The 23,606-nt window shown below is 37.0% G+C and overlaps 1 protein-coding gene across 1 annotated transcript in view; it reads right to left on the reverse strand.

Moving 5' to 3' along the window:
• Positions 1–23,308, reverse strand: part of notch2 (notch receptor 2) — an 89,776-nt gene extending 66,468 nt beyond the window's left edge. Inside the window, exon 1 of the mRNA XM_061977942.1 lies at positions 22,979–23,308. Coding sequence (XP_061833926.1) covers positions 22,979–23,051 — 73 coding nt within the window. The 5' untranslated portion in view covers positions 23,052–23,308. The remainder of the gene's footprint in view (positions 1–22,978) is intronic.
• Between the last annotated feature and the right edge of the window lie 298 nt (positions 23,309–23,606).

Consider the following 23,606-nt stretch of genomic DNA (forward strand, 5'->3'; position numbering starts at 1 on the left):
AACGTCACTAGTGACTGCATTTTATTGGTGGAACGGAGTGAAACGTCACCAGTAACGCAGGCACTTTGAAGGTCTGTCTGACAGACCAAAACAAACAAAGCGTGCATTAACAGATCGATAAAAATTAGTAGCGAGTAGCGAGCTGAATGTAGATAAAAGTAGCGGAGTAAAAGTAGCGTTTCTTCTCTATAAATATACTCAAGTAAAAGTAAAAGTAAGTTGCATTAAAACTACTCTTAGAAGTACAATTTATCCCAAAAGTTACTCAAGTAGATGTAACGGAGTAAATGTAGCGCGTTACTACCCACCTCTGATTATAACCATGATGATCATTTTGGCCATGATAACCGTGATATGAAATTTTCGTACCTAGACAGGGGTTTTGATACTCTAGATCATTTTGGATTCTTTTTAATGATTTCTTTTATCTAAAGCGTCTTTTCATATAAAATTTGAGAGGAGCAAGTGTATCAATTTGACACATTTTTACTTAAGAAAAACTGATACATGTTTTGACTTTCTGGAGGATTTTGAAGTCATTCTATTGAATTTCCTCATACAAATGTGACATGATCATATAAAAGTGATGAGGAGCGATCACGTTAATGATATGACAAGTGTTTATCTTAGCAAATTCACCACCGGTTTTGACTTTCTGGAAAAGGGAAGTTTTTATGACTGGTGTTTGCGTGTTTTTGTCAAAGTTTGTCACAATTGCAACGCGCCCAGACCTCTGCCAAGATCGAAAAATCCTCAAGTAGCAGTGTAGCAAATGTTCTCATTGCTGAAACACGTTCTAAGCACATCACTGTCATAGTTTTGTTTGGGCTGTGCCGTACTTAAACATGCCCTCATTTATTTGAAAACTTCCATTTTGAGACCTATTTTTTAAAAGTTGACATTTTCAGGGACCATTATTTTTTAAAAGACTTCTCTTTTACAGGTTTCTCTCCATTATCCAGTTCCTCAGAATTAGATAAAGCAGAAGGATAGCCTCCTATCTAACTTCGTAAGGTTGGCCTCAGATTAGCGAATGGTCACAGGGCCGCCGGATGGGCTGGCAGACAGAAATGAGCCTTGAGGAAAAGAAAACAAAGCCCAACTATCTCCCTGCCAATGAAACACTTGCAGCCAGACACACCGACCATTGTGCTGTACCCCTGGGCCACAGCTCAAGTGGCCTTTACGAACACCAAGCGAGCGCAGCATACCAAAACGACATGTAGTGTTCTCGGCTTTATTTATCAATGCAACATGACAGACAAATGAAGATATACACGGCGACACGTGCAAGATTTGAGTACAACGACCATAAATCATTTACACTACAGAGCTATTGTACTGGTGTATCTGTGTTAACATTTACATTTATATTACCACTTGTCAAAAATGCAGTTCACCACAAATCTGGTATTCATTTAACAAAGCTGAGTCAGGGTCAACCAATTTTGATGGAATGAATACAGGAAGGAAGTATGGTAAGGTAGTAGTGTTTTTAATGTGTCTTCCTGTACCGACAAATATGCACCCTGTCGTTTTAAGTTTCAGAACAGCTTGAATTTAGAGTGATGGCAATAAATACGTGCGGCGAGTTGGTTCTCAAATGGTGCACGACAAGTGAATGTCAGAGACAGTCTCAAAGACATAGTCCATTAGACATGGGGATGCCCGTACATAAACCACCATGAAATTCATAATCCTAGCATGCACACATGCTAACACGCACACACACGAAGCTATATTAGACTTCAGTGCAGTCCGCAGGGAACACCGAGCTATTTCAGGTTTATTTGTGCACGGAGCAGACATAACTTATGGTACTGTATGTACACATGCTTCCCGTCAACTCTGTTATACGATGCAGACAGCACACATGCGCATGATGCATGACTTGGCTGGTCCATAAATTTTGCAGACCATAAACAGGGCAAAACTTTATTATTGTGAAGTACAAGTGAGTAATGTGGCAAAACAAAAGACAGCAACTACACTAAACACTACACTACCAGGACATGAAAGGATACGAAAACTGCGTTTGACCCCCAGACTGGTTTGATGCAATAATCTTGCAAGATTTGAGACATCCTGCCTCTTATTACACCACACAAATAGCAATTACCTCATGCGGTACAGCTCACCAGACAAAACAACACTCGAAAAGAAAAAAGAAAACACAATAAAAGACTCACTATTCACTATTTTGTCATTCAATTAACATTAGTCTATAATACAGACGGCTTGCTATTTAGAGCTACTTATTTAGCACTGCCTCCTTGCTCCTATTTCAACACTTCCTTTCAACATACAGATAGTATAGAAAGGTTTCAATTTCTATGCAAGGTTCTCTGTCACACTCAAGTCAAGCAATTTGAGTACGGCTAATCAAATCAAGTCTGGTACATGGTTCTGGAGGATGGAAAGCCATATAGAGTTTGAATGTGGAAAAAAAAACTGTGCTGATGTTTATAAGGTTCCGAAGTTGTTATACTGACTTAAAGTACCAGTAGAGTGGAAAAGCAAGTTGCCTCTATATTGAATCTATTGTCATATGCACATCTGATTTATAACACCTAAAGACTTCCAAAGTTTGCAAATAAATAGATATGATCAAAATAGTATCGATCTCACAGAGATTCTCAAGCCATTTTGAGAGATAATGAGGAAGCCAGACACGACATAGAGGTAGGGACCGCAGACCCCTTCCCGACCAAAAACAATGCAATCGTGCAGACTTTGTGAGAGCCAAGAATGATTACTTTGATCCAGAACCTTATATTGTTGATCCTGAATATAAGGAGGATGAGCTACAAGTTTTAGAAGCTCTGCTTAACAAATCCAGCTTTAGTGAAACACTATAGCATCACGTAGCAGTATTGCTAAGTGCTAAACAAGAAAAACATACTAAAAATATAATACAATGACAGTGTACTGTACAATGTCTTCTTTTTTTTTTTTGTAAATCGTATTTAACTAAATACTTGAATATACAGTCATTTTCTGCAAACATGTTAAATGCATAAAGATTCCCTTCTTTTTTGAAAACAAAATATAAGTTTGTGTATTACCTTATTCTGATGACATGCATTGTTGGGAATCAGACCGGATTCACAGTCGTACTGATGAGTTCCACAACTTCGAATTTAAATTGTGGAGGGGTGAGGAAAAAGTCCTCCTCTCTTCTTAATACCACATGAAAGTGGTTGTTTTGTAGCTTCTCATTTATCCTGCTTTCATACCTGTTTGTATATATTTTACAAGAAATACATTGGGCGCTAACTCAGTGGCTTGCTAACTTGTGTGCGCTAGTTTTCTGAGACCCTTATTTAGTTAGCGCAAGCAGGATGGAGCAGCACTTTTATTGTGAAAACAGGAACTGTGTTTAGATTTTTGACAGCAGGTGTTTGGTGAGAACGCGTGTTGAAATTAAGTGTTTCTCGCGTTCCTGCTAGTCGTTTTTTGTTTTCTTTGTATTGAGACTGCAGCAGCCATCTCACAAGATCCTCGGGTGCTGCGTGTGTCAATCTAGTGACGAAAGTGACATCATAATAAAGAATGATGATCGGTAATTCTTGCTCTATTTTTTTCAATGCCTGCCGATAGACTGACTCAGCCTTTGCGATCGACCGGTAGCTCACGATCGACCTAATGGACACCCCTGATCTAGATTATGCAAGCAAGTAATTAACTGTAAGTAATTGCAATTAATCAGAATTCAAAAGTGTGATTAATCTGATTTAAAAACGAATTGTCTGACAGCACTAGTTTAAACATAACTACTAATGTGGTTGTCAAATTGTCACACGTGTTTAACAGTTAAGTATGACTTAAAGACATTCCCTATACAGTTGACAAATCATTTGTGGTGTTGGCAGTTTGACCTTGGAACGGACAAGAGTGTTTTATGATATATAAAAATAACTCAAACCCTTTTACCGCAAAATCTATGCTGTAAAAATCTGATAAATATTGAAAACATAGCCTCTGTGGACATATTAGATGTTCCAAGTCTGACCCCTGTGTCGGCACTCGCCAGTGCTTTGTCACTTGACATCACAACAGGATCCCGACAGAGATCCAAGAGGAAGAAAAAAAAATGGACAATGTTGAAGAAAACAAGAGAGAGTGATTGGCCTTAGAGAGGGAGACGGAGGAAGTAATTACGAAAGTATATGCAAAGACTAAACAGAAATGGCCGTCCCGGAGTCCTGGCACACGTCAATACAGCGGAGGACAGGAAGTTGTTCACGCTAAGTGAGGAAGTAGACCCATTTCCTGGAATTGCTGCACAAACCTACTCGACGCAGTGCACCAAACTGTTGTCATGGAAACCAGCAATAAAATACCCTTTGCTCAGCATGGAAGGAGGGAGATGAGGCTCAAACTAAACACCATTTCCCCGAGGGAAGCCTGGCTGGCCCACATAAACAACACAGTCGAAATAGTTCAGTCAAACTGAGAGTGGTGACTGAATACGGCAACATGAGGTGAGAATACTTCTTGAATGTACACAAGTAGGACATTAGTCATTACAGTCACAAATCTCATCGCAATACAATTAAAAATAGTTACCCAAAGACCATCAAGATAGAATAGAAGCAGCCGATAGTGAAAGTAATGACAAAAAAAACACATTATTACACAACTGGCCTACCACCTGAGATGGTTCACTTGCATTCTTAATTTCACGGAGGAGTTGGAAGAGTGTGTGGAGAGCCAAATTAGCAAGTGCTCAATGTGTTTTCTCTGGGAGGAAAAAGTCCAAAAGTAACAACCGACCAGACAGTTTTAGGGACTTTCCCTGTGCTCACCGAAGACCAAAGTTTTTGTCTATTTTGAAACTTCTAGGGGAGGGGGTTAAAAAAAAATCCAGACTATGTGTAGACTTCCAATTGCAAAACTCTATGACCGACCGCCCATGTACAGTTGGGCTAGCAACCTCAGGATACCTCACAATACAAGCAAGACATAGCTAATGATAACATTTTGATATGGCGATCCTGCAATTATTAATATATTGCTCTAAATAACCTATCATCTACGGGTATTTATAGGGGTGAAATAAAAACTAAAAAAATACATGTCATAGTTTATATTTTCGAGCATCATTTAACCAGATTACAAACCGTAGCACAAAAACAATGACATGGACCGTTTATGAATGCTCTCTTTCCTCCAGGTTGTTGTTTTCTCAGGCATTCAATTGATTGTAACTGGACTATTCAGTTTGTCTTAGAATTAGACTAGACATCAGACTAGAACTGACCAATCTAACTCTGTGAGCATGATCTGATGAAACCTGTTCGGATGAGAGGTGAAACGTCTTCTAAAACAAACTGAACAGTCCAGTTGCGATCGATTGACTCTCCTGAGATTGACACGGACTGCTTCGGGGCAACATAACAAACTGACAAATAGTGACACTATTTTAACCTCATTAAAAAAACAGCATCTCAGGTCTTCTATTACCTATATTAAATATAATATTAAGCATTTTGATATGAAAATCTACATTTCTCTTACTAGATCAGAAAGTTGGCGATCGATGTGGCTGTGCAAGTTTGTCGGTCAGCTGAGGTATCATATTTTCGTGTGGCACTTCTTTTTTGGTGCAAAGTCTTTACGCAGCTTTGTCTCATCCATACTATAAGAGCCAAAGTGAGGCCACACTTTTGATTCTGGTGCCTCTTTAAATTTCACTTCAAAGAGTCTGCCAGTCTAGTGCCTTTGTTTGTCTTTTCTTCTTCTGACTTCCGCACATCTCTGAACATGTAAAACTCAGCAATAAAAACCGCTAGAGCATATCGATAAACGCATTGTAAGGTTTTATATGGCAATGGTTTGTCGTATTGATTTATCGTCACACTGTTTATGTATAGTTGCGTGAAAAATAAGACACCCCATAGTATAACTCCTTGTGTCCTGAACTGCTGCACACAACAAGGTGAAACTGTGTCAAAAGATGCATTCCGTCTTTGCCTGTGCTATTTTTTTATGACAAACACACTGCACGGTGTTACTGAACCCCAGAATGTCACTCACATGAATCAGAATGATAACAACTTATGGATAGGAACAACTATTCCGCTGTAACTTTAGGTTGGTTGACCGAATCACTGTGGAATTTAGTACCCACAATTAGGGGACTATTAAGCGAATATGCAAAATTAGAGCAATATTTTTTGAAAAACATTGCTGCTCCAAAACGTCTTTGCATGTGTCTTGCCCTACTTCATCCCAACATCCAGGTTCGACAGTGCTGTTTCGGTGATCAAACCAAAGTCTTTTTTTTTCGGTGGTCGAATTTTCGGTGCATCAATAGTCAATAGTGCATAAATAATGGGCTATATATATCCATTCATACAGTTTATTACTAAAATGTTTAAGGTGTGGCAGGTTTAATTTTGTCGTAGCAATGCGCCAAGATCAGTTACATGTAGGGGAAACCCAGATTTGTTTTACATACATGCAAGCACATCTTCAAAATAATTTTGGGAACAACTTATTCGGGTAACACAAATGAAAAAACATTCACAATACCCCAGTAAATAGTGCAACAATAGTTTAACTAAAACATGTGTAAGGTGTTACAACTCTTAACAAAAAATATTGAATATAGTCTCAGAATACCATCTACTACAGGGGTGTCAAATTAATTTTAGCTCAGGGGCCACATGGAGGAAAATCTATTCCCACGTGGGTCGGACGGGTAAAATCATGGCATAATAACTTAAAAATACAACTACGACAACTTCAGAATGTTTTCTTTGCTTTACTTCTGCCCAAAATAGAACAAGCACATTATGAAAATGTACGTATCGCAAAAAATCCTCTTGATAAAACAAGTTAGTTGAAAATTCTGAGTAAAAAATGGGTGCCGTTTCAAAAACACAACTAAAAACAAAATTAACTTAGACTTGATCTCAGTGTATCTACAAAGCTATTAAACTTTAAGTCACAGCCCATCTAGGATTGAACAAAAAACAAAATAAAGCTGAAATAAAAACGCTTCTATGTATCAACTACCTCATTTGTCATTCCCAATGTTCACTTTCTTTAAATGTGCACAGAAGACAATCATTTTCACAGAACTATATCAATGTGCAGTGTCTCATGCAGCATTTTAAGTGGGGTTACCAATTGTTTTACCTTGGGTCAAGTGGGAGGAGTCACAGCCCCGCTTTACCGTGTACCTCTTTCTTGGTATACTTGCTCGCCCAGGTACAAAGTAGTTGCTTGTCTAACAGAATTGCTATTGCAACATCCAGTGGACACATTTAGAACAGCAGTTTCCTTAATTTAAAAATACAGATCAATTTTACACTTAGCAAACTCATCTCGCGGGCCGGATTGAACCTATCAGGCCCGCGTGTCGCATGTTTGATATCCCTGATCTACTATATTTAAACTTAATAAGTCTTTGATGTATTCTACTTAATTTATGTTTCCTGCCTACCGGTCACCAGGCTTACGGGCCTATTTTGCTTAGGAATGCATGCCACAGTAATTCCCTGTTAATTTTCTAACCCGTTGAACAAGGCAGAAATTCCCTCAACCTTCACAGGCACAGGCACCGCCTACAGTCACGATGAATGTGTCCAACATAGTTGCTGGCACCTTGGTTTCTACCAATTATGACATGACATCTAACAAATGCATTACGACTGAAGGCGTCAAGGTCAAACTGGTCAAGCAAGGCATTGGCAAAATAAAATGGAGAACGACCAGAGGCATGTCTGTGATGCATGTAAAACTCAAAACTGTTATTAGACACATCCCAAACCACAAAATTGCTTAACATGCTTGAAAATGATGCGACATCTGGAGCAGAGTCCCACATATCCTCACCCTGTAATTCATCCAGGTCTCCGCTACCATGCATGGTATGCATGTGGAGATCAGGTTTTATAACACTGCTGATGGAAAAGGGTTGGGCTCTTGGGTTAGCCAAAGTTGATTTTACTGAGACAAAAAAAACAAAAATGAAAGAAACTTCAGATGCCACAACAATAACAAAGCCAAAGGATAGTGGGCAGAAGTGAGGGGTCAGTAAATAATGCAGTGTTGTGGGTTGCTCAAACAAATTGCTTTGTCTTCACAGGGCAAGGCTGAAGCATTGCACAAATAAATCGCATTTCACACCAGGCATAAGCTTGAGCCACATAAGTCATGATTACAGTACATGAAAAATATGTAGCTCCAAAGGCAGTTAGTGGGACTTAATGAGTCCTGAGGTTAAGGAGTGTCGAATTGCATTTTGCATAGCACTAGCTTGTTTCCTAAAACCTTGTTTATTATCCCCCTTGGGTGCAGTTTGTTTTGTCAGGTGTGAACACAACAACCGAGTGACACATCAGACGGGACCCTAAAACGCATAATACTCATGTGTAAAGAAATGAAACCTTGGTCTTACTGCGGTATTTCCCACACATTTAATATATTCATTGCGGCTCACCACAAATAAATTCGCCCTCACCCATATTCACATTATAACAACGCCCTTGATCTGCCAGAGTACATAAAAAGACATGGGTTGCTGGAAAAAAAAAATCAATTCACATCAAAATCCCGATTCTTATTGATAACAATTCTGAATCGATTAAACAAAATTTCATTTTCATCACTCACTAACAGCTACTTTCACAAAAGTAAAGGAGAGGTGAGCAATTAGTGTTTTATTTACATGACGGGCAATATTAAAATTGTACTTGTTTATGAAGCATTTGTAATTTATTAGAGGTATAATATCTTATTTGAACAGTTATAAAAAATACTGAAAATGTACGCAAATATTCCTAGACCCTCGGGTGAGTCTCTCAAAATCAGATGGCGAGCTACATGTTAGAAACCCCTGCTCCAACTACTGTTGATCAAAAAAGCTACTAGCGACAAATCTAGTGGAAACTAGGGATGGTCTAAAATCTATATCGCGATATACATTGAAGCTTCCTGCATTAACGATATATATCACCATATACTATTTGGTAAATAAACAATAATAGAACCATTACAAAATGGGTTACAAATGCTACTGATTTTGCTGTTGACATATGTAGTAACATATTACATCATTTCCGGATGTATTATTTCTCAAAACTATTAGTAATCTACTTGTTCATTTTACTGTTAATAGCTGGTCACTTTCTGTTACAATGTGGTAATATCTACACTTACATTACAATTTAATAAGCACTTACGCTTCTGTTAGGATACTTTATATTAGTTTTGGGCGGTACTACAAATTTATGTATCGATCTAATACCAAATTTTTACAGGGGCACTATTGGCCATACCATAACTGGTACTTAAAACTTTCAAGATAATCAAATCATAACATTTTTGATCACAATTATAATTAGACAAAAACACAGGATGGTGGTGTAACAATATCAATTACATACTTAAATTATTGCCTACTATTGGCTCTGATTTAAATAATTTGTGTATTGCTTTTAAGGCCCTCTTAGGCCCATGGACTTATTTCTAAACAACAACAATAAAAACGGCAAAACATTTTTGATAATAAAAAATATCAACCCAACCACTGTGGTGTTAACCATATGCTGATACTATACTACTCGGTATCAACACTGGCGATATTTGGATCGAACCGCCCACCCAACGATAATATTAAAAGCTCAATCGTCGGCCAAATTTCTATCAGTCATATTATAAATCGTCTGTATCGCGCAACCCTAGTGGAGTTTATCAGCGACTATGTAATGAAAGCATGTGTCTTCTTTTCAACAAGACCCAGATGCATCCCTGAAAGTCCATCTGAAAGCCCTGTAACATCAACAATGTTGCAAGAATGATGAGAAGGTTGTCGCTGACCAATCTATTTATTGTGAAGTGAAGTGAATTATATTTATACAGTGCTTTTCTCTAGAGACTCAAAGAGCTTTACTAGTGAAACCCATTATTTACATATTTAAGCTACATTTAAACCAGTGTGGGTGGCAATGGGAGCATGTGGGTGGCAATGGAAGCATGTGGGTAGAGTGTCTTGCTCAAGGAAATAACAGCAGTGACTAGGTAGGCGGAAGCAGGGATCAAACCTGGAACCCTCAATACCAACCGAGCCCCCCCTATTTTTAAAAAACGAAATTGGGTACTGTCGGCCGCAACCACACCAAAGCAACATCAGCAAATTCAACTGTCCTCCCTGCACGCATCGGCCCGCACCCACAGTTACATTCACGGCCTCACAGACAGTCTGAGATCAGAGTTTTTACCCTATACATAACTGCCCGGTTGCTACAGTACTTGTAGGCGTCTCCTTAACAATAAAAATTAACAGAAAAACATTTGATTGTAGGTCTAAAAATATTTATTTTGCGCTTTATGTATTTTTACTCTCCAGTTACAAATGCGTCATGGCCATTCATGCAAATCTGACAATTACATAATAGTTTCGCCCAACTTGTGAACCAACCATCAATGACAACTGTATGTGACGAAATTATACCGATGTTTTGTGTCAGGATCACTAACACCTAATTTCCTTTCTTTTTGATGATAGAGGTTTAGATTTAATAAGTATTAGTGGGGAAAAATTGTAATAAAACAGAAGTACAATATATGAAAAATATGCAACAATAATGGGAGTCAATAAAACTTCAAGTATTGCGTAGCATATCTGCAAGTCCCCAATGCAATATAAGGGATAGTAAAATAAAATTCAAGAAATAAAAAAATTATAATTCTGGTTACTTTTATACAAGCATAATCTTAAAACAAGCCAATTTCTTCAGAAAGTCAAAAAGCAGAACAGTAGCCTGATTAATTTAACCCGTGTTGTGTTTATTTGCTCTGCTTCATTCACTCCCCCATACAGAAAAACATTCTGTTTCCAGCGATCGTAAAGAGAGGAGATTGACCCCAAATGATTTGTTGTGAAGCATTTAGGTTTAGTACAATATTTTAAGGTTTGAAAAGTAATCAAACCTAGTGGGGAACTGACAAAGTCTGATATGAATCAGAGAAAGCGAAGTGTAGGTTTAGAAAATAAACGACAAAACCAGATTGGAGTTAGGTTATGGAGACTGGGTTATGATGTTTTTTCCATTTGTATTAATGCTGAACTCTATAGTAAATATTAGCCAACAACCTGTGGGCTGAGATGTGGAGAATACAAGACAGTAATAAAATTGGTCATGACAATGATGTCTTTTCTGAAGTCTGAAAAAAAATTTCCAGAACAATTGGAACATAGTGCTGCTGTGACAGACAAAACTTATCAAAATGGTCTAATTTGCAAGCTGACTTGGTCCTTTTACTTATATTTTTAGGGTAGAAAATAATGAAAGCTTAAATCATCAAGTCCAGAGTAAATCGTAAATTTGGATGTCATGCAAATGTAAACATATTGATAAACACCAAATGATGTACTTATGATTAGCCTAAATGATGTAGAGACATGATGCATTGACAATATGTATGTAACAATAAGACATTTCATATAACGGTTATTGTGACCAAAATTATGACGTTATTGGTGTCGCAGTATTGTTGAATGTGGTCAAAAAGTACATACACACAGAGAGCACATCTTCTAGGTTAAATATGCACAATTGAATAGCTTAGTTGTTCAGATAGCAATGTGTTTATATAAGTTTAGATTGGGGTGTGTTTTTTTTAACGGGGAAAGACGTTACTGTGTCTCGTTTTCATATTAGCATTTAAACCAGCGAGGTGGCGCCAGTCAGTCCGTGAGTTTATCAACGTGCAGTTATCAATCACGATTTTTCGATCATATTCATTTATAACAGCAATTCTAACCATCTGGAGTTTTACTGCAGTTATTAGTATCATAACATCCCCAGGGTGGGATCACAAAATACACTTGAAAAAGCAAAATGCATATGTAGAGCTCATGCTTTGGATGTTTAAGTACTAAATTACAGCGATGACCTGCAAATTTTAGTGTGATTCTTAGGTAGAGTTTCTCCTGGAATAAACTTGTTTTGTTACTATAACCATAATTGAGTTGCATTTAGAGCTAATGCTAACCTGCCATATTTAACACACATAAGGCAAAACATTTGGCAGGCTTTTATTGTGAAGGGTCTAAGTGTGGTTGTGTTTGTGTCCCAGCAGCTAACATCAAGCTGTGAGGCTCTTGCTGACTTTTCACATTTTACTTTCTGTCCTGTAAATGTTTTGGATTAGAAGTTATTTATTGCATGCACATAAAAGTTTGCCAGCGTTGGACCTGACAAGGCTTTTGTCCCTCCCCTGTGATCTTTTGGCGCCCATTTAAAAAGGGGTTAAAGACACCCTAGTTTGGAAAGCACTGATTTAGATCAAACTTAAGCCTTTTATTAAAGCAAGTTAAGTCAACATCAGTATTATTTAGGTGCCGTACAGAATATGAATTGTGATTGATTGGAGCCATCATTTTATGTTACGTTTAATCAGTGATTGTGTGTGTGTGCTTGACTGTGTGTGTGTGTGTGTGTGTGTGTGTGTGTGTGTGTGTGTGTGTGTGTGTGTGTGTGTGTGTGTGTGTGTGTGTGTGTGTGTGTGTGTGTGTGTGTGTGTGTGTGTGTATGTGTGTGAGAGAGAAAGAAAGAGAGAAATGGGGGGTGGTGGAATGTCAAACACCAACAACATTCCACTGCTCCTCCTTGCACTGCCTGCAGCACGTTCACATTGTCTTTTCTCTTTTTGTGTAATTTCCAGTCATTGAGCATGCATTGTAAAAGTACGTGTATCCGAACGAAGCTAAATGGAAATCACTTTCTCTCATGAGGTGACCTTTTACAGAGGCCAATGATGCATTCCCCGTATCAACATCGCTGCTATTGATGCATGCTGAAAACAGTCAAAACATAATTAACTGAAGACGACGACGAGAGCATTTCGTAGATGTAACATCTATTACTGCGTGCAGTTGATCATTTTGTCTGTGACTATAACGTTGGCTTCGTAACTCACATAATGTTGCGAACATCTTCGAGCCACACACTGTGGACAAAGATAGCTCATCATCTGTAAAGCTACAGACACACAAAACGGTGTTCCCAGAAGGGCTTACTGAAAGCACCATATAAGTGTCTGAATTCCAGCATCCGTACACTGTTGTCGTTGATTCCTGAGACTTTTTAACATTTCTTGAAAAATAACAAGGCTGATATTATCTTCCGATTCACCGGCCACCGCTCCGAAAGGTGGATGATACTGACCGTCGATACCAGATTCCTAATTTTTACTTGAAATGTCATAATGTTATGGTGTCATGTCATAACTGAATACTTTTGTCACTAGAGTAAAATAACAACAAATGTGTAAACATTAATTAAAACAAGTTTATGGTTTGTTATTGCTATTTGCAACCATCTTAGAGTAAAACACATTACCTGGAATTCTAAAATCTGGCCTATTTTTTACCCACAGACTCTGAAGATTCATAAAAACCCAGTTTGTGATTTGTGCAACCTTTATTCTATTAATAAAAAAATCAATAAAGTTGCATTTCACCGTTTTTGCAACAATTTAATGTAGGCATTATTTTCATGGACGGGCCTTCCTTAAAAATACAGCAAAAATAAGTGCATGAAAAATACAACTCCCCAGAACGCTGTATTAGTGGGAGCCAAGGTCTTTGTTTCTTTGCAATGAGATGGTCCCCAGCAGGTTGATGTTATATACTATACACCACCAACTAGACCTGGGCCAATATTCTTTAAGTCAATTAATCCAACGATGTATGAAAATAAACTCGATAAATTTGCCAGCCTCGATAATCGCCATGTTAATGCGTTGTTACGGGCTGCAAGACCGGTCACTCTTAGCATTGGTTTCGGCAGCTGTGGGCGTTTGTACTACATGCCCATAAACAGTAGTAATGATAACCGTGGTAAAACAAGTCCCTTATCAAATCAAAATTATTTAAAAATCGTAATTGATAACAACACTTTGATAAAATTATGGACCGACTAGCGTTAGCTTGCTAGCTATCTTGAATGCTAACATAAAAACAAGAGACATTAATGTCTTTCCCCATTAAGAAACATCATACCCCAATCTAAACTTGTATAAACTAGGGGTGTAACTGTACACAAACATTTCGGTTCGGTATGTACCTCGCTTTAGAGGCCACGGTTCGGTTCATTTTCGGTACAGTAAGAAAACAACAAAATATAAATGTTTTGGTTATTTATTTACCAAATTTGTGAACAATGGCATAACATACATATACACACACAGGGTCCATTGCCAGGGTTAATGTGGTCCACATATATAAAATAAAAACTAAATAAGATAAGGCTCAGAATGAATTCTTAACAAAACCTTTCTACATATAAAGTGCTTTTTTTTTATTGATTGATTGAGACTTTTACTAGTAGATTGCACAGTACAATAAACTGCCTTTCTTCTACATATAAAAAGTGCAACATTAAACAGTTTCAAGTCAACTCAGCCTCAGAATAACTTTTAACTTGTTCGGTACACCTCCGGATCGAACCGCAACCCCCGTACCGAAACGGTTCGATACAAATACACGTACCGTTACACCCCTAGTATAAACACATTACTCTCAAAACAACAAAAATAGAGTATTCACATTGAACATAAAGGCTGTGACGTCTTTGAACAAAGTGATCAATATATACTCCACAGTGTCGACTTGAAACAGACGTATTTGTGTTCAACAGGAAGTGAACTCGCGTGACGTCATATAAACCGAAAGTGAAACGAAATGATAACTCAATTTGCATTTATTAAAAAAACATTCTAAATTGTTTACAAATTAAAATGGAAAACGATAAATATATTTAAACACACAAATAAAAATAACATGGCTCTTATGAAGCCAGAACAATATTTGATGTTTCCTTTGCCAAGAAAGTATATTGGTGTGGTTATTTAATTCAGTTATTAAATAAAACAAAAATACAACTTGGATGAAGATTTTAGAGTGTGTATACAGTAAGTACTTTGTGTGCACCTTTAACAATACTGCAGTAATAATGATAACTGTGATCATTTTGGTCACAATAACTTTACCCATTTTAATTATTGTTTTGGTTGTGTATATATAACACAGACAGGACCTATTTTATTGCTTTTTATTTTTATATTTATTTAAGTGCAAAATTTACTAACAGAGTATATTTTAATTTTATTTTTTTGTTTGTTTTGTAAAACTTGAATATTTGAAAGTTTACGTCGCAATTACAATGTCAAAATATAAGAGAAATACAAGTTCATTGCATTTGATAAGTTATACGACTTGCATTATTGTTATTATGTATTATCATTACATCAGAGGTTAATTTGGTCTCTAAATGATGTTGTCAGTAATATCGTTTATCTGCAATAATTTGTAGGTAAATATATCGTTAAGCAAAATTGGTCCCAGGCCCAGGCCTACCATCGACCTGACGGAACTGCAGATGTACAGCTGGCACATTTACATTGTTTATGGTCATTAATGTGCATTGTCCCGTGTAACAATGATATAACAAATATAACAAATGACAACTTCCTATCAAGAGTTTTATTATAGTTTATATATTTTAGATATACATTATCTAAGATCAAGCTTATTGGTGTGTCTAGTGGGACAAGCGAAAGTTAAGTCGGAGAAAATGCATTCATTTATTAATTATTTAATGTTTCTCTGCAGCCCTGTAGCAAATGTGTCACGGAGTGGTACCGGTGCCCGGACCGGTGGTTGGGGACCATTGATCTAGACCACATTAGTCCAAGTCCAGATTAAAAACCACTATACCTGGACTTCCAAAATCTGAACCTACAGCTTCATAAAAAACATGGTTTGCGATTTGTGAAACCTTTATTCTATTTGTGAAAATGCAATAAAGGCACATTCCTTTTTGCAGCATCTAGAACACATTAGTACAGGTCAAGATTAAAAACCACTGTACTACTTAAACTTGTCAAATCTGGCCTAAATTACCCAACAGACCCTGAAGATTCGTAAAAACACAGTTTGTGATTTGTGAAACCTTTTTTCCATTTGTGAAAATGCAGTAAAGGAACATTTAACCCTTTTTGCCGCATCTGGACAACATTAGTAAAGGTTTAAAAATAAAAAATAGTCTTCTTTTTAAAGGGGAACTGCACTTTTTTTTTTTTTAATTGTGCATATCGTTCACAATCATTATGAGAGACAAGAACACACGTCTTTTTTAAGGCTTCTTAAAAAAAAAATGTAAACGCTTGCAAAATGCGGCTAGTGGGAGTCATCATTGTAGCCTTCAAAGCCCTCTAAAACAACTTCAAAACCCTCCATCAACGTTTTGTATAGACTGCAAATATATAAATATAGAATGAATTAACAGACACGTTCATAACAATATGTAATATCTTCAATATGAACTAAGGCTGAAACGACGCGTCGACATAGTCGACGTCATCGGTTACGTAAATACGTCGACGTCGTTTTTATGCTTCGACGCGTCGCATATTTACGTCACACTGCCGTCATGGCGGAGCGCAAAGCAGATGATGCGAGCGGTGCGAGCGAGGGAAAAAAAGCACGCCAAAAGTCGTCAAAAGTGTGGGAGTATTTCAATAAACAAATGTATATAATTCGGCATTATTTCGGCCAGTCGGCTTATAAAATCAGAGCCGATCAGTTTACGTTCGCGCGCAGGTATAACGCGGCGCGCTCCTGTCTCATCTGCTGGTGCGCGAGCCCGGTAATTAGACCGCTGTGTCAAATCAAGGAGTACAAAAGACGCCAGCGCAGAGTGGAAAAAGGTTTAGTTCATTACAGATAACCCAGAGTTGTGCCAAAAGTATGTAAGATTTAATATTTCTCTTCGTGGGTGTGGCGCACCTGTTGCGCTGGTGAGATGGGAGGGGGGATTGTGTGCATGTAGCGTGCTTAGTCTGGAGGCTAAATACACACAGTGTGTTATGTAACTGTTGTTTAGTGTTGATATTCTTTGCTTAGTTTGATAAATGTTGGAGCAGTTTGCTTCATCAGGAGGGTGAAGTCACTCAATTTAAAGTGTTGGATTTAACTGTGTTGGTGAGGGCGTAGAAAAAGGGGCATTTTTCTACCAGTAGACAGCGTTTAAGATTGAGTGTTTCACTGCTAAATTAATAATATATTTATATTGAATATGGATTTTAAATATGTATCTAAATAGGTGGTTAATTGGTTAGGTATTTATGTATTTGCATATTGGGTTTTCTGTTGCATTTATCTATTGTGTTTCTGGTGTTAAATGTATTTTATATGTATCTTGGTGCATTTATGTTGAGACAATTTATTTAAAATCTGTTTTAACTTAAAGGGAAAAGATGTGTCCATTTTCTTGCACTTGTTTAATGGTTAAGAGTTTGATAGCTAATTAATAGTTGTAAATTATGGGATTGATAATTGATTGATTTTTTACAGCATGTTAATCTTGTGGTGTTTTGTCCTTAAAGGTTTTTCACCTACTAAAGAAGCTAAAGGCTACTAAAGGCTACTAAAGGCTACTAAAGACAGCTAATGACAGCTAAAGAAACTAAAGTCTATTAACACTGCTAAAGACTGCTAAAAAGACTAAAGAAGAAAAAAGAAGCTGTTTCTTGGTTGGAAAAACTGTTGCAAACTAAAGGAAAATAAAAGGAAAAAGTAACTACGGTCTGGTCTTTTGAGTGAAATCCAGAAGCCACATTCAGCATTGGTACATCCCTTCAAGTGTGGGATAAGCACAGCGAAAAAAGCAAAACACTTGACAGTTGTTGTATGCACACTGTGTCGAGCGGAAATGGCCTATCATAGCAGCACAACGGCTATGAAGGAACATTTGAAAAGAAAACACCCGACAGCGTTCTTGCCATCACCATCAACTAGTCAATCGTCCGCGTGAGTATACATTGTCATCATTACACAAAATCATGAATGTGTCATTTGTATCTGCGTTGTAAATTCATAAACTAAAACACTGTTTCGCTCTGAGAGGCGCGTTTGGCATGCCTGTTCAGTGTTTACAAAGACGCGCTCCTCTTTAACGCTAACGTTAATTAGTTGTGCAAATACCTTTTACAACATTAACAGTTACATATACTATGTACAAACCAACAATTAACTTTCACTTTAATCATACTATCATTGTTGTGTTATTAAGCAAAATAAGCAATACTTTTACTTTTGTTGAAATGTTTACACTGTTACAGAATATTTCGTTTTGCACTTTTTTGTATTGGATGTTTATCTTTATTTTTGCACATTTTAAAGCAAAATAAGCAATACTTTTACTTTAGAAATGCTTATACTATTGCAGAATATTAAGATTTGCACTGGATGTTTACTTTTATATTTGCACATTAAAAAGCAAATAAGCTACTTTTAATTTTGTTAAATGTTAAAAGTTTTAAATGTTTACATTGTTACAGAATATTTTGTCATGTTGTTGTCAATGTTGACTGAGTGGCCATACTTTTTTTTTTGTATATAAAAGTCATGCCTTTTGAAAAAACTGGCCAACATTTATTTTTTCATCTTCATTTTAAATAAAAAAAATAATCGGTAAAAGGAAAAATAATCTATAGATTAATCGAAAAAATAATCTATAGATTAACCGATTAATCGAAAAAATAATCTATAGATTAATCGATAGAAAAATAATCGTTAGCTGCAGCCTTAATATGAACTGTATTTTGGTCATGTTATGCATTACCGGAACATCTTACCTCAGCACATTTATTCCTGTTTCCATAGGAGCGCACTTCCGACAACAAATGTTTGTTCCAACTTCCGGCAAAAAAAAACACGAGTGTGTTGTAATCATGCCAGACTTGGTAACAGACAACAAAGACGGCTATTTTTGGACAAATGAGGATTCACAACCTTATCTTTTTGAAGCTAAATATACAGAAAATGAACTGCTGCTTATAGAAGCGAGCACGAACAGAGGGTTTAACGCTGGAGCAGACGGAAGCATCGAGAGGGCAGTGCAAGTGTGGAACTTGGAGCCAAGCCATGCCAAAATAAATGGTGTGCTTACCCAAATCAACTGGATATGTCTCTGGTCAGCTTGATCAAACGGACAACTGTCCATCGAGTGAGTCGCTATAACATTGATCATGATACATGCAGCAAACCATGCTTGGTATTGGAACTACATACACTGTCAAGCATGCTGTGTACAAAAAAAACATGAAATGTGGGCTAATACTTCACATATACTGTAATATGTTTGATCATGTTTTTCAGTCAGTACAGATTGGTGTCCTATCGCATTGTGTTGTGCATTACAAACTCAAAAGGGATTCTATTGCCGTAGCTAGCTTACGGCTAATGCCGTAGCATGCCGTCACAAGACGATGTATTACTACGCTAGATAAACTTCAGCTTCGTTGAAAAATAGCATAACACGGGATATCAGTATTCTCAACGGAAAGGGAGACCCTCTGAACGTTCTGAACTCATGTTTCAATGCGATCAAGACCACGATAATGAGGAATTGCCGGAAAGGACGAGATGGCGAACTAGTTTAGATTAAATCTATGTTGGGATGTCACCGCGAGGTGGATGTACTTGTTTGGACATTAATAGTCCAGCTCTCAGCTGCTCCAATATATTAGAAAACACACAAAAAGGTAAGATAAAGTATTGTTTTTATATAATCTTGGCATGTGCATAGTAACACCGATGTGTGACACGCAGTGCTGCGAAACACCGCTTTTTTGATGCGGAGTCGAAATCAATCAGAGCGTGTGCAAGTGTACCTAATGTTGTGACCGGGGGAATCTCGATAAAGTTAATGAAGTTAATTTCTGACCATGTCTGGAAAAATAGATAGTGTTGACTACTTCAAGGTATATATTTAAACAGTGTACATTACAAAACATAAATTACAATACTTTTGGAAAGGTTGGGGCACAGAGCTGCAAGATTAATTGACATCAGATCGACATCGAGACGGCATCACTCTCAGCTTTACACACACAGAGCCTCTCGATTCGCCAGTAAGAAGTTCCGCAAAGGTGCAGAAATTAGGAGGGAAAAAATATGATTATAAAGCCAAATATTAAATTGTAATATTTCAGCTTCCAATTAGATAGGCGATTTAGGCCCATCAACATGGACAAACTAGCATGAATGCCGTGGTCATGTGATGGCAATAAACAAAAACACAACGTTCAACCTAATTTTTTCAACTGGGAAAAAAATGCACTTCACGACGTTCAATATTGAATTAAGTTACATTTTTGCTTACAGAAATGAGAGACCATTTTTTGTTTGTTTGTTTACCGGTACTTAAAGTTATTTGCCTTCCAATTACAGTACAATAGTAAACAACTTTACAGTAATATGAAATATAAATGTATATCCTTTTAAATTGTTACTTGCTTTATTATATATTATGATTACATTCCAGTATAAATACTGATAGTTTTTATGGGTTAGTTTAAAGTAAATTATTGTATATTGTCATGTGTGGCACCTTGAGACAAAAATATGTTGATTGACATTCTAAAAGTAACACGTCTTGGGTACACCCTGGACAAGTCACCACTTCATCGCAGGGCCAACACAGATAAACAGACAATTGTAAAAAAATCGCAAATGGAATCGCAATTACGTTTTTTCTCAAGTAGGGCATGGTTTCATTTGCAATCTGGAACCGCCTCCAGAATCCAACATCTTGCAAACAGACCCAAAACACAGGTTGCTAAAAGTGACTGTGAAGCCTAATTTAAGCTAAATGTACACCATTATGTAGACCACTAGGGAGTGTTTTAAATATATAAAAATTAACATCATGGGTCCCCTATAAATAGAATGAATAAAGCACATTTGAGAAAGTGTTGTGTTCAGTGGTCCAGACATTTGTAACCAATTACACCAATTAAAATGTATTAAAATATACATCAAAATAGACAGGAAATATAAATTATGTTGCATTCAGGGACGTTACTAAAGTTAAGTTTTAAACTCTAAAATGCTACCATAAGTTGTAGGGTATACCGGTATTAGTATAGTACCGCGATACTAATGAATCATGTTCAGTACTATACCGCCTCTGAAAAGTACCGGTTCACCACCACCCCCCGCGCCCTCGTCGTCGTCACGTCGTGTCATTGCTGGTTTACGAGCAGACGAGCATGTTTGGCAGCGCACAATCACGGAGTACTTACAAGCAGACACAGTGCGTAGACAGAAAAGGGAGAACGGACGCATTTTGGCTTAAAAACTAACGATAAAGGTGAAGTTATAACACTGAAACGCCCACCGGAAGAGGTGCTTTAAGACATGGCTAGCGAGCTAGCGGCTAAAGTCCAGCCCCAGTCGGCAGAGTTTTAGCTACTTTTAAATCACTAATCCTCGCCTCCATGGCAACAAATAAAGTAAGTTTCTTACAAGTATCATCCCTGCAGGACAAGGAATAGCTAAACATGTTTCACTACACACTGTAGATCACCGGCGTCAAAATGTAAACAAACGCCATTGGTGGATCTACACCTGACATCCACTGTAATGATACCAAGTACAGTAACGTATCTAGTCGATACTACTATGATTACGTCGATTTTTTTTTTTTTACTAATATTATGTTTAGAAACTCAGGAAATATGTCCCTGGACACGTGAGGACTTTGAATATGACCAATGTATGATCCTGTAACTACTTGGTATCGGAAATATACCCAAATTTGTGGTATGATCCAAAACTAATGTAAAGCAACCAAACAAAAGAAGAATAAGTGATTATTTTGTATAAACGGGAGTGTAGATAGAACATGTTAAAAGAGAAAGTGAGCATATATTAACAGTAAATGAACAAGTAGATTAATAATTCATTTTTTACCACTTGTCCTTAATAATTTTGACAAAATAATAGAATGAAAAATGACACAATATTTTACTGCATATGTCAGCAGACTAAATTAGGAGCCTTTGTTTGTTTACTTACTAATAAAAGACAAGTTGTTTAGTATGTTCACTATTTTATTTAAGGACAAACTTGCAATAAGAAACATATGTTTATTGTACCGTAAGAATTTTTGTTCAAATAAAGCCAATAATGCAATTCTTTGTGGTCCCCTTTATTTAGAAAAGTACCGAAAAGAATCAAAAATAATTTTGGTACCGGTACTAAAATATTTGTATTAGGACAACACTAATCTGTAGTGACAATTATTCCAAACCTAGGCCCTAAGTGACATTCGAGGATATACCCCGCCTCTTGCCCTAAGTCAGCTGGGATAGGCTCCAGCTTACTGCGACCCTAATAGGGATAAGCGGTATGGAGCACGGATGGATGTATTGATGTTTTGTACTACGGTGATATAAAGTCATTGGAAATAAATTCTTCAATATTTTTTTTAAGTGCAAAATGAAAAAATAAAAACATATTTAAAACATAAGTTTGCTACTGGCGCATCTTCGACTGGGATTCAAACCCAGTAATGTCATCGCTTGACACATTGCGCTTCAAATATCGCGGTTTCACCACATCGTGAAGATTTGTGGGTTATTTCGTTTGTTTAATAAAGACAATAATGCAATTTTTTATGGTCCCCTTTATTTGGAAAAGTACCGAAAAGTATCGAAATAATTTTGGTACCGGTACCAAAATATTTGTATCGCGACAACACTAATAAGTAATTCAGACCCAGGGGAATCCATATAACAGAAAAAATTAACCATACAACGATTAAAAATAAATAAATTAATAAATTAAATAAATACAAGCAGAAAAAATAAAAATAAAAATAAAAATAAAATAAAATAAAATAAAATAAAATAAAATAAAATAAAAATAAAAATAAAAATAGCTTCATGTCACTTTAAAAGCAAAAGTATTTGAATGTTGCTGACTTATTACTAAAATGTTAGTTTAAACAGTTTGTGGTTGAAAGAAAGCAGCTAGCTTAAAAGCTATGTGATGTTATGTGATGCTATGCGCAAGCCACGGAAGGTGGAGGTAAAAAAAAAAAAAGAAAAAGTAAAAAAAAACCTTAACAACATATGGATTTTTAGTTTTATCGTGTAAAAGAGGACTTACCCAGAGAGAGATGAACGAAGCCCAGGATGAGGACTAGTGACTTTCCGGAGGAGAAACCGGGTATTTGCTCCATGTTTGCTGTAAAATCCACATAAGAGCAGCAAAAGTTGAGAGCTCCCGGACGGTAACTTCTTCTTTAAAAAAAAAAAAGCGGGGGGGGGGGAATAGAATTGACTCGTAATTAGAAAATAAAAAAATATCGCAGCATTTCAGTGTTGTCTTTACATGTCACTAGCATTTAAGCGTTTGTCGTTTCCAAAAGTGACTAGTTTGACTTGAATTAGTCACACGCTGCGTCGCACCTCTCTACCTCACTGAAGTCAAGGAGCGAAGATGCCACAGTGGATCCTTCCGCCGAAGTCAAAACGGCTCTATACTCTGGCTCAAAAGATGACTTTTACACCGCCATTAACGTCCTCTTCCTACGTATCTGCGTTTTAAGCTTCAGGGCGTAGTCAACTCTATTTAATAGATGTACCCATCGGGCTGTAGATGACGCCAAAACTATTTTAAGGGAAAGTTCTGATCCCTATTTGTCGCCGCAGCGGAGGAATTTTTATTTTCTCATTTTTCTTCCACTTCTTGGTGCTTGGCAAATGACTCAAAATTTAACCCATTCGTTGACTCC

This window comes from Nerophis lumbriciformis, linkage group LG18 (assembly GCF_033978685.3).
Source record: "Nerophis lumbriciformis linkage group LG18, RoL_Nlum_v2.1, whole genome shotgun sequence".
Lineage (NCBI taxonomy): Eukaryota > Metazoa > Chordata > Actinopteri > Syngnathiformes > Syngnathidae > Nerophis > Nerophis lumbriciformis.